Genomic DNA, 12,517 nt, shown 5'->3' with positions numbered 1-12,517 from the left:
AAGTCGAGGAGGGTTCTCGTGCGAACAGGCTGGCATGGTGGCGGTGCATCCTACGAAGGAGCTGCCCTCGCTGTGCCGATGACGAGGCTGCAGATCACGCCCCAACGTGAGCAAGGAAGGACGAAGAGGAAGCCGCAGCAGGCACCGTCAACGGATAGCTCGATCATCCGGGGAGAGGTTAACGGCAGGTTACAGATACGGACGGCGCTGAGTGACGGACGGCGGCGACGGAGGCGACGGCGTCGCAACATCGACGACCGCATCGTCGTGGTCGACGGCTGGTGTAACGAGGAACGCGATACCGGCGATAGCGGTGCCGGTGGCGGGCTAGGCGTCGCGCTAGTCGACGTCCTCGACGTCCTCGACGTCCTCGGGATCGTCGATCGTCGTCGATACGGTGGTGCGTTTGGTGCGGTTGGTGAGGGTGTTGGTAGTGGTGTAACAACGTCGGAGGTTTTTCGTGACAGGGATACTACGTCAGGATCATCGTCGTCGCCGGCGCCGAGTGATCAACACCTGGTGAACGAAGCACGGAGAACCCGTGGTTGCAACGGCTACGGAACACCACAACTGCGTCAACATGCCGCGCTGCCTCATGGCCAAGAAATGGAAGGCCTACCCGTGGCCGGATCGCGTCGACGATCCACAGGAAGAACAGAACGATCCTTCGAACATTCTACAGGAGCAGGGGAGCCACGGGATACAGCAGACTTCCGCGTCATTAGAGAAGAGGCAACACAGGCATGAGCCAGAGGACGAGGAGATCGACGTGGTTGGGGATACGGATAGCAGGCAAGTCGATCATCAGCAGACCTGTTGGGGTCCGCATAGTCCAACCGCTGGTGCCACTGCACCTAGTCCACCACCACTGAACGCATCTGGTGCTCTGTATTATCATGGTGAGTAGGTAATCTTTAGTGTTATTAGTTGCAACTGGTCGTCAGAATACGTATATGAAAGCAACCAGCTATCCCTTAAATCTGGCCTAATATAAAATTCCACGTGTTAGGTTAAGGAGAATCCCCTGAAGGAATTACACGATCATCTTATTTACGATAAACGCTAGATCATCGTAGCCTACCCTCTATTTACATCTTCGTGCCACGCCCTACATTGCTCAGATTCCATGGATTCTAATCTCGCGCGTAGCATCGCGAATTGCGATGAAGAGGACCGTGCCACCACTGGTCACAGAGACTCTTTTACCCTCCGAGATTGGACCCTGGAGTCTGGCCATGCGTCGAGCCACGGGGGTGACACACCCGCCGATTGGCCGATCGGCTGCGCTATAGAGAAATTGCGGTACTCTACCGCGACGATAACACGAGGCATGCTCCCCATGGGACTCGCAGAAACGGATGCGAGATAACTATCGTGTGGACAACGTCTCCTTCGACCGACTAACCCCTCTTCATCCCTCTTGATTTAATGATTTTCCTCGTTTAGCTCGTGCGATGGATTCTGGCCATGCGTCGCACGCACACGTATGAATACACGTGCACATGTACACATGCCCGCACATAGACGTAGACACAGACACGTTCACGCGTTCAGCGACACACCCGCCAGGCCGATCGTTGATTCTACTGCGGATCTTTGGGTGGATCGAAGCAAAAGGGGAGGAATGATTCCTCTTCCTCGCTCTCCCTCTCGTCCCATTTAGGTCACGTTACTTTTACGAACAAAGCGTCCGGCTGTGTTTTTTTTGGAACCGCCTTTTCTCTTGTGTCTCTCAGACAGATCTCGCGTTATAACAAACGGGGACATCGGATTTTCGGCAGACGCGCTCTGATTCGCTTTACGTACCTCTGCCTGCAGTTTCTCATCCTAAAAGACTCTCGTTAATATCGACGATCTCTACCTATTATTTTTCTCCACGGCTAAAATATAAGAACGAACATACAGATAAATTATTCGTTGATTCCAAAGAAATAAGAATTTCCCGTATTTCTTTCAGCTAATAATAAGTGATACTACTCGTAATATCCGAAACCAAATATTTCAAACTCTCGTAGTTTCGTACCTTAAAGTCCCAATAAAATTACCACTTGCATTATTTATTTCTGTTTATCTGTAGAGATGATAGGATGTTTTGAAAGTGCATTGAATATTGCTGCTCTGCTCTGCACTAACCGAATCGTTTAAAATACCGCCACAGAGAGAGCGCACAGAATTAACTTTAAATTCATAAAGTAGGAGAAACATTCCAACGTGCAATTTGGGTCAGATCGTGGTATTTACAATTCCATCTCAGATCGAAATCCAAAGTCTGGATTCATTAGTTATTTCGAGACGTTTGCGATATTGCTAAACCACTTCGACGAGCCATTGTTTAGAGGGGGACACGATGATGAACAAAATTAGCTACTCGAAATAGAAATTACTAGCATTTCGAGGCTACCCTCTTCGAGAACGAGCAATTTCACGAACAATACATGTTTTAGCTGGGAACTTAAACAACGACGAGTTGGAAAACCAACAACAAACAGGGTACATGTTGAGTACATTCCACAAGTTGACTCGAATGACTGCGTACATAAAAAGTAATGTGCCTTGTCTATCATGGGGTTGAACATTTCATTTCCTTGTTTATTTATAGCCCATTAAAGCTATAACCACTTCGATTGCTTGGCTTATGACGTATTTTTGTTATCCTTTGTTACGCAATGAAAACGCTCGCCTTTGTTTCTCTCTCTCTCTCTCTCTCTCTCTCTCTCTTTTTAACAATCACGTTGATCAGTTGGTTGCAAAAAATTCACGCGAAAGCAGCTGTTAATTGAATTCAGTTATCGATTATAACGCCCGACCGTCGGGTCTTTAACATGGCGCGAAGTGTTATGTAACACGTGTACCACCACGACACCGCGACGGCGTGGTCGTGATTCAACGTAGAATTTATGAAAAGCAAAACAACGATCGTTCATCGTTCTTATCGTGGAATTTGCATACCAGTAAACGTGTCCTCTTGTTTTATTCCAATCCTCGAATAAATATCGTTTGAGAAGAATTTCGATAAATATCCGCTTGTATTGTTCTGATTCTTGGATATGACGTATCAAATGGCGAATTATTTTTATAATTTTTAATAATTATCACCGACGAAACAGTTTCTATTTTTATCGTTATTTTGATATTACCGTTATTGGAGAAATACTTTGGCTCGTCATTGAAAATCGTCAGAGAAAAATGTAATTGCTTGGGTATAATTTATTCGTAACCTTTCATCCAGTGTTCGATTTTATACATCGTCGAACGCGACCTTGTCAGATCAGAATTCAGGTCGAAAATATGTAAGAACGACGTGGCATCGATTAAACGGCTTCCTTTTACTGTGACTCTCAACACACGAATAAACGAGCTGCATTTTCTTCGCGGTCACGTAATGCCTCATTGTAAGGGCTGCTTCTCACGCTTCCCTCCTATCATATGGTTCTCCTTTCACAATGTTTACGTCCGCTTAATTTGTAACGTCAGGCAATGCAAACAAATTATTAAATGCCGGACAAAATATAATATTTTAGAACGATTGTATTCCTCGCTAAACACTCACAATTGTACGAAATCATCAGCCTCGGAAATAAATAGCTTTAGATAGTATTAAAGCTCAGAAAGAAATCCTTTTATCTTTGATCGACTTATTGCTCCGTAACAAATTGAATTACATATTAAAAACACATGTTGGTTCGAAAAATAACTAGTCTGAATCAAGTTTATGCTAGGTTTCGGTTAATTCCGACGCGATATTTTTAATAATTCCGCGAAGAAGCTGTGTGGATGACGAACAATTAAAGGAATGGCTTGGGTTCGAAATTAGAAGATTCGAATTAATTTTAGGCAAAGTTTGGCTTACGTTCGAATCACTTTCGGATTAGGTTTTTATTCCGAAAAAGAAAAGTTAGGTCTGTGAATTTTCCAAAACGCCGCAGCCAGAATTTTCGAAATCATCGGCGGCCCGGATCCATGTCGGCGGATACGCTAATTGCCAGCTTTATTATCGCGACTCGCGAAACGGACGCGCTCGCTCGACACCCACTGCGGCTCCGCGCGTTGCGCAAACGCGCGTCACATCGCGTTTTTCGTCGCAGCGGTTCCCAACAATTCCGGAATCCCCACCGAATTCAAACAAGCCTCGAATAACCGCGTTAAACCTTGTATCATTCTTCAAAAAATTGAAAAATATCTATCGGCCTTTCCATCGAAATTATTCTATCAATCTCTTTCAAACGGTTCAATATCTTGTGTAATATGGTGCCGATAATGTAGCGTGCACGGCTGGTTCGGAACGATCGGCGAATAACAATAGCAAAAAGGACCTTACGTCGCCCTTTGAAAGGCTAGAATCAACAGACTCGTGGGAGCGTGCAGAGCGTTCATTCGACATTATTGATTCTCACCCTCTCCCCTGGCCCCTCTGTCTCTCCTTCAACCCTCCCGCTCTCTTACCCTCTTTCCACTCACGGTCTCTGTCTCTCCCTAGGCCGTTGATGAAATGCACTTCCAGACACGACCGCTCTCTTCTTTCTCTCCCTTTCTCTCGCTCACCCTCTCTTTCTCATCCTCCTTTGTGTGTGTTTGGAAGTGTACGTATAGGTTTGCGTGTATATGTGTGTTAACTTCCTTTTATTTCAGCCAATAATAGATGCGCGCCGGTTGATCGATCGTCGGCCACGGTTTTCTGATTTATTGCTGTCACGCCCGTCCCTTACCCCTCTTTTACTGTCGGCCCACCGAGGAAATAGACCCCCTGCGATTCGTCAAAGCGCTGCTCTTTATTCGCCTTCTTTCCACAATCGAGAGATTTAAGCGCCAACAGGGTTCTCCTCTTAATTCTAATCCGACTTCTCTGCTTTCGACGCTAATCATTTCTTTTTTTTTTTTTTTTGGTGTTGATAGTTTATCGTATTCGTGACGAACGACGGAGCGATGTAGATCGGTCGTCCTCGACCTTTGTCGAAGCAAGAGATTTTAATATCGTACGTAAGAAGATTCCTCGTTCTTAAAAACTGCGATATCTGCACACGCTGAAGTGCCATCTGTTGATATCAACGGCTCCCTTTCCATTATTCAGACGTTACGATCCGGTAATCCTTGTTGTTTATGAATCTCGAACTTCTTAAAGTCGCATGGACTTGCTTTATGGATGTTTTGTCGAGTCTTCTTTAAAGAACCTCTAATACGACTTTATATGTGCGATATGTGTCACGGTATTGTCCACGAACGATACATCATATTGTTCCTGAAACTTCAGCGACAGTTTCGTCCCGTTAGAACATAACGTAATTTGAATAACGATACTCTAACAAAATCCACGTCCAAAAATATGAAAAACCATGTTTCGTTGAGATAAAAGTTATACTTGAAACTGATTAATTTTTGTTGTGTTATATACCTTTGAATATTCGTATCTATAATTTCGTTAATTTAATAAATACGAATTAATCAAAATCGCTGTTAGCAGTGAAAAGATCTCGTTTATAGAGCGTTTATTGTTCGTCGAAAATCAGCAGGAATAGTCTGACTGATCGATAGCAATTAGGCAGGATGATCGCGTAATTAACAGTGCTGCTTGACGAACGATGATTATCGCGGCTGGGTGGCGCTAGTGTCGGGATCAAAGGATCGGGTCAACGAAGGGAGGGGGATAAATCCTCGTGACGAGAATGGAAGTTGAAGGAATAGGAGTTTCTCCGTCTTACGCGGTTCGAAAGCTTCGTACGAGGGAGGAAATCGATTTTGAAAATCCGCTGAGTACGTGAGGATTATCGGTTTAAGGATTGCCGTTCGTCGAGCGCGGCTTTCGACGCTGGAACGGGGTCAACACCTTCCGCGATTTGTTGCATTTGCGGAATAAACTAGCTTCTGTTTGCCAAAGACCTTCCTCCAATCCCATCGTTGATGCAATTTTCTAGGCTTTACGTACGAATCGTATTATCATCTTATTCGAAAAGCAAATTAAAGTTTGCCCGTTCGTTGTTTTAGGTTAGGTTTGAAGTAGATTTAAAGCATTACGGTCGCAACAAGTGTCGTATGAATAGTTAGCGACGTTAGATTTTTATCGTATGTAATTTGTTTTAATGATGCATAAAAGTTTCCCGTCACATCGAATCTGGTTAATTCAATCAATCGAGTTTGTCTATCGATATATAATTTCAATTTTATACGAAAGTTCTTCTCAAAACAATAATTTGTCGAAACGAGGAATGATTCACCGAAGGCCAAAATATTATTCGTTTCTCATTCCCCGATATCTAAATTCTTTACGTTCGCGATCAACCATCGGAAACATCGACGAATCCAATCATATCGCGCTACAATCGTGAAACGTATTTGTATTATACGATCAATGATGACAAAGATAATAGAACCGTAATACATTTTCAAAAAAAGAAATTACCCAATTCCAAGTTCTCATTACTTATTCCTAACGTCCAAACCTACACAAATCACCGCGAACATCGACGAACCAAGTCGTACCGTGACATGAACACGGAAAGAGGAATTTGCATTGTACAATCAACGAGCACGTTTCATCGATTGCGACCGGGTAGACCGCTTGACAAATCTACTGGAAAACAACAAGAATTTCCGAATCGTTTCGTATGCACGACTCGCTAGCGAGAAAAGGAAAAGCATAAGAACCAAGTTAATCGCAAGCTGTGTTAAGTTTTAGCGTGGAGACGATTCCGGCACATACATTTATACCGAAGGAAATATTTTGAAACTTATTACAGTATGAATTCCCGACTTTTGTCTCTCGAGAAGGAGCGCAGCTAACGGTAAAAAGCACAGAGACACAGGGTTGACGACGCCGCGACATGGGCAGGCAATTTCTGCGCTCCAGTGTTCGGGTCCTATTCGCAACAATGCGAATGTCGCGTTACATTGTCGCAGCGGCGGTATCGATCGTGTCCGGTGGAAGGCAACGTGGCATCGAAGGCTAACTGTCGCGTGTCCTGTCGCGTGGACACTGGCAATAAAAGGAAGAACCGACCGTTTAACTGTTTCGCTGAACATTATGTGAAACTCTTCCGAAAGTGTACTTAGAGCACAACTAGAGCCGAACTGACGTCGAACGAAAAGTTTGACTCGGTTGAAAGGTGTTGCTATAGTTGTTCATTGAAGGTTTCAGAAATAATGGAACACGTGTTTTTAACTCGTAGTTGGCATTGCCGACGATACTTGAGTGTTTCAGTACTTTGTTTCAGTTTGTTTTCTGCGACGAAGCATTTGTTACAAGATAGGATATAAAATACGAATTAGAACTACAATAGATGATCTGAGATCAAGTAGTCGAATTGAAATTGAAGTGAAATTATGGTGATCGATTATGTTCCAATGATACCAGTTATAGTTAATGACAATGTATGGAGCGTTGTTGTTGAATTTCATTGTTTAGTTTAGTCATCGATCAACATAGGAGAAAAATAATATTGACATTTTTAATGAAAATGATGGATGCGAGAATTGGGGCAATTGTCCTTGGATAAAAGCTATTTATACGAGGTAGCTTTCAGATTTGCTAGATTTCAGATGCTAGATTCCGTTAAAATTTCTACGTTTTTATCGATTGACATTTTTAATGGATGGCTTAGGTATGTTCTTGCGTAGTTAAACATAGATGACGTAGATAAACGCTGGATAATATTTTATCTTGACATTTGTCATGTTCCAGTGACAACAGAACTCTTATAAGCGTCAGACCGCCATTTACGAGAAATATACAATAAAAGGTCGAGAATCCTTATATAGAAATATCACGAAACACCGAAATAAAATTAAGAAACATGAAGAAGATATGAAACAACCTGACTCGTAATGATATAGTACAAATCTTAAAAATTATGAAACCAATGCAAAAGGTGTACTTCAATTTTAATTCAACGAAACAATAAACCCACGTATCATAGAGACAACAGACGAAACCATAAAAAATTGTAAAGATCGTAAAAAATACAAAAAGATATAAAAGTTCTTAACAAAAAAAGAAAAAAGGTAAATTTACGTGTCACAGAGACATGTAGCGGCACATAAGTCAGAGGACGATGCGAATCGAGAGCGACTCATGTTGTTGTTTTGCCTTGGGACATTAACATCGTTATGATATACGAAATGTAATAATAAACAAACTCCGAACAAAACAATATAGCCGATACGCGCAACCGTCAACCAAAGTTGAATTAAAATTCTCCGGTACTTCCGCGACCAGTATAAATAAACGAACACGATCGTTAAAACAATGAGTCGATCAGTAATCAGTAGTGAATATTTATCGAGCGTTCTTATAACGAGTCAGTATCGAGCCGTCTTATCAACCAGAATCAGTTAGTCAGTAGTCAATCACGAATCAGTTAGTTATCAGTCATCAGTCAGTCAGTCTTTTAATGAGTCGGTTATCGATCAGTAGTCAGTTAGGAAGTATCGAGCAGTCTTACAGCGATTATCATCGAGCGAACGTACTCATTACCGTGTATACGCATAACGAACAACACTTAGCGAACGACGACGAACTCCGTACTACCAATAGTTTTAAATATATTTGACTACACCAAGTATCCACTCGTCCCGTCACTATATACACCAATACGTTTAATCCTCCTCCATAGAAATTTTTCCCACACACACGCAACAGATACCCTTTAGTATAATACAGAAAGAAACTCATCGCCCTTTCCTTCGTTTTGGTCGTTTTCTCGTTAACAATCGCACATGCTGGGACCAGCTGACGCGTGCCAGCAACAGGAAATGAAACGGCGCACCGGTTCCGTGTGATTCACGAATTCAAATATTCATGGCAGGGGCCATGGGAGTTGCGAGTGAACCGGCTGCCACCTATACACGTTAGAACGGAAAGTAAAAAGGGAGAAACAAGGAAGAAAAAGAGACAGAAGTATCGCGCTATCGATGCCCTTTAATTTTCGCCGACGACATGTCTCGTTCCAGCCGAGAAAATCCTCCGAAGATAATTAAAGGCTGTCATTTCGTGGCTTGGCTCGATTCGTCGTTCGTATTCACGACGATCCACACGGCGCAACCCTGTGAATCGGAAAACCTCGTGGCGTTTAATTTTCGAACCAGCAACCGTTTCCAATAATCGTTTGCCACGGAAATGGCCAAATTAAAGGAAACTTTTATGGATGGAATACGAAAACTCGTCGATGGACAAAATTTCAGGTGTGTTGGATAGGATTTCGTTGCTGCGAGAATATTGCAGACTGGTTTCGGGTTAATTGAAAAATGCTTTTCCGCGTTATCGCGGAATCGAAGAGATCGTACCTAGTTGTAAGAAGTCTCTTATTTTGTGCCTATATATATTTTTAGTTATATATATGTATACCCTATTTTGTAAAGGGAAATGTGAGCCTTCCCACATTGGTGTGAAAGAGAGAACAAGTTCTGAACAATTGCGAAACAATTACGAAATCATATAAATCTTAAATAATAAAATTGCAAACATCAGTATGAAGCCACATAGTACGACATGTGATTTTATTATGGACTGAAATAACTTTTCACCATGGATGATCCAGGTGATACAGACATTCCATTATAATATTATAATTTCCAGAAATAATATTTTCATGAATATATTAATTATAATGGATATATTAAAATTTTGTTGAACACTCTCTCGCATTCTCTCGTGGGCGTAGAAAGAGACACATCCGATATTTGTCTTGGATTTATTGGAATATTTAATACTCAAGAAATTTGTTTTATGGTTCTTTTTTTCAATTCATTCAAATTGTGATTTATTAAAAAGAAAATGGAACTGGTTCTTTAGAGCTGCAATTCTTTCGATTAAAAATATTCTTGTTGTTTCTGCTTTAATTTCATTCTTTTTCTGGAATTAGGGTTGTTTGTTTCGAGTGGACTTAGGTGATCGAGCGATCTGATTCGTTGCAACTAGAAAGGGTGAAAGGAGTTCATTGAACCCTCAACGGATGCGAGTTTCGATCGCATGAATTTCGAGACGCGAAACCTTCAATTTGCATTATTCATTAACAGTCCCTAATCAGCTTCGAATCCCCCATTAAGTTTGATTGACCGTGTATCCCTCATTACTTAATATTCCGTGTTAATTTTAGCCCCGACAGTGACTGAGCCAATTCGTTACCTGCACCAACACGCCGAGATTGATAATTTCAATTGATAATCCTGTATCAATAATTTGCATTTCGATAATCCTCCTCGATCAAAATTGAGAAATGTAATGAAATATACATAAATTTTATCCTTCGTTTACAAGTTTATAAGTAAGCAGATTATAAAAGAAACATTTTCTAACACAAATGAGAATTCATTAAATTTTATCAAACGTACGATGTGCAGAATATCAAAAGAATGAGACTGTTACGCCACGTGGCTTTCCAGAGGCCGTTATTCCTAACCGTCGCTCGTGGCATCGCAGTATCGCGAGCGAACCGTCTCAAGTAGCCCGACACATATACAATGTAGCGGCCAACATCAAACAGAGCGAGTTCTAGAAACGTCGATTCGTTTCGTTATTTTAAACACACTCATAAGGTGACACGCGTGATCATGGCGTGATCAGTGGCGTGATCGGTGGCGTGACCCGAGCATGGTGGGGATCGTCTCCCATGAAACACAAAGGGCCCATCGAAGGGCAATCAGTATCGATCGAGGATCCAAACGAAATACACTGACGTCTCCAACGAATTACAAGTCGTCCAAATACAAAACACATTGTAAAGTCGAGTCGAATTATTACACCAAATTAACTGTATCATCTGTCAAATAATTTGTGGCGCATCATTATACTGTTGTTTATATATATATTGTCAAATCATATAAATATCATTCTTTGTTAACTCTGTTAATTCAGTGTTAATCTCAATTAACCACCTCTGTCATCTTAACGGACACAGAGGAACGACTAATTCGCGGCGTCGATTTTCTGAATCGTAGCGAGAATTTACGCCTCCCGCTGACGCGCTTTCCTCGCGATCGCGTCTCTCCGCGAACGGTCGTAACAGAGACGTAGCAAAATATTGCTTACCGTATGAAACTTGATGAGATATCATCAAACAGGTATTAGATGCTAGAGACCAACAAGTTACAGAACTGACGAAACCTTGGAAAGTATCTTCCATAAGAATACAAGTTATACCAAGAAACCTAGATTTGAAAAGTTATGCGCCACTAACGATAAGCTACAAGAGCTCGAGTCTCTAACACGAGATTCCCATTTAACGAAGCAAGTTTATTAGACGATTAATGTCACTACATTCACCAAGTTCCTCATAAAACTAACCGATTTATCAAAACCAATCTATCCGCAGGTTATACGCACGAGTCATGGATCAACCACGAAGAACCACCAAAGTACGCGACGCTGCGCTCAGCGGCGGAGTTGGCCCGACCAGTCGTACCATCTCCGCCGCCTCCAGCCGCGCCTCAAGAGCTGGCCGCGGTGATGACTGGATCCAACCTGCACCAACCACACCCAGCAGCCCCTATGACAACTCCGTCGTCGTCGTCCACCTCGCTATGTTTGCCCCCGAGGAAAAGCCTCTCGATGTGTTTCACCAGCACAGGGACGGCGTTATCGCTGCCCCCGAAGAAGAAGGACATTTATAGGCCCTATAGCCTCCAGCCGATGTCGGAGGTCCGCACGTCGGAGATCCGCACGCCGGAGATCCGCACATCGGAAATCCGCACGTCGGAGATCCGCACGTCGGAGATCCGCACATCGGAGATCCGTACGTCGGCCGAGGAAGATCTGTCCGCCGCGCAGGCGATCCTCGACCTGAGCGCGTCCCCGGCTGCGCCCACGCACTCGGTCTTCATTCACACTTTATCGCCTCCGCCTCCGCCTCCTCCGCCTCCAACGGTACCCTGCGTCGCGACGACAGGCCAGCTGCAGCCGACACAGTTGCAGCCGGCGCCGACCGCGCAGCCTATCCCTGTCTCCGTGCTGGTACCGGTGCCCAGCTCGCAAACCAACCAACTGCGACAGCAGGAGCAAACCCCGCAGCCTCAGTCGCCCGCCACCGCAGAGGCCAACGCAAATTGCTCCGCCGGAAGAGATGGGTGAGTATCCAGGGTGGGCATTTCCATGAGAAGCGATGGAATATTTTTGTTTTTTTTTCTTTCATTTGATGTATTATATGGGTCTACTGAGAAGTACTATACAGAGATGAGAAGGTAAGGTTCTGCCACTTCGAGTGTCTATTTTTATGATTATATCGGGTCTATTAGAAATGACCAATCAGATACGCGTTCGTTCGCCTAACCACCTTCTTATCTTTGCACGGTACACAATTTCACTGAAAAGTAGACGAATCTACCGAAAGGTAGACGAGTCTCTTTACATGTAGGGTTGTATATATATATATATGTTGACTATATTTGGATCGTTATAGAGGATGAATGTAATATATGGTTGATGGATGAGTGATTGTGCAAATCGATGTCGCAATAAGCTTTCTGTATGTATGTGATATATACACGATAGCTTGTTATGGGTATCACATTGCCTGAAGTTTGTTGTATAACG

The 12,517-nt window shown here is 43.1% G+C and overlaps 1 protein-coding gene across 1 annotated transcript in view; it reads left to right on the top strand.

Annotated features, from left to right (window-relative positions):
- Positions 1-263: 263 nt before the first annotated feature.
- The window catches only part of LOC122569497 (B-cell CLL/lymphoma 6 member B protein-like), a 31,385-nt gene continuing 19,131 nt past the window's right edge, over positions 264-12,517 (top strand). Inside the window, exons 1-3 of the mRNA XM_043730634.1 lie at positions 264-400; positions 468-899; positions 11,301-12,051. Of these exons, the coding sequence (XP_043586569.1) occupies positions 581-899; positions 11,301-12,051 (1,070 nt within the window). The 5' untranslated portion in view covers positions 264-400; positions 468-580. The remainder of the gene's footprint in view (positions 401-467; positions 900-11,300; positions 12,052-12,517) is intronic.

The sequence above is a fragment of the Bombus pyrosoma genome, linkage group LG7 (genome assembly GCF_014825855.1).
Source record: "Bombus pyrosoma isolate SC7728 linkage group LG7, ASM1482585v1, whole genome shotgun sequence".
Taxonomy (NCBI): domain Eukaryota; kingdom Metazoa; phylum Arthropoda; class Insecta; order Hymenoptera; family Apidae; genus Bombus; species Bombus pyrosoma.
Note: the sequence above shows the minus strand (reverse complement) of the source record. Positions and strands in the feature narration are given on the sequence as shown.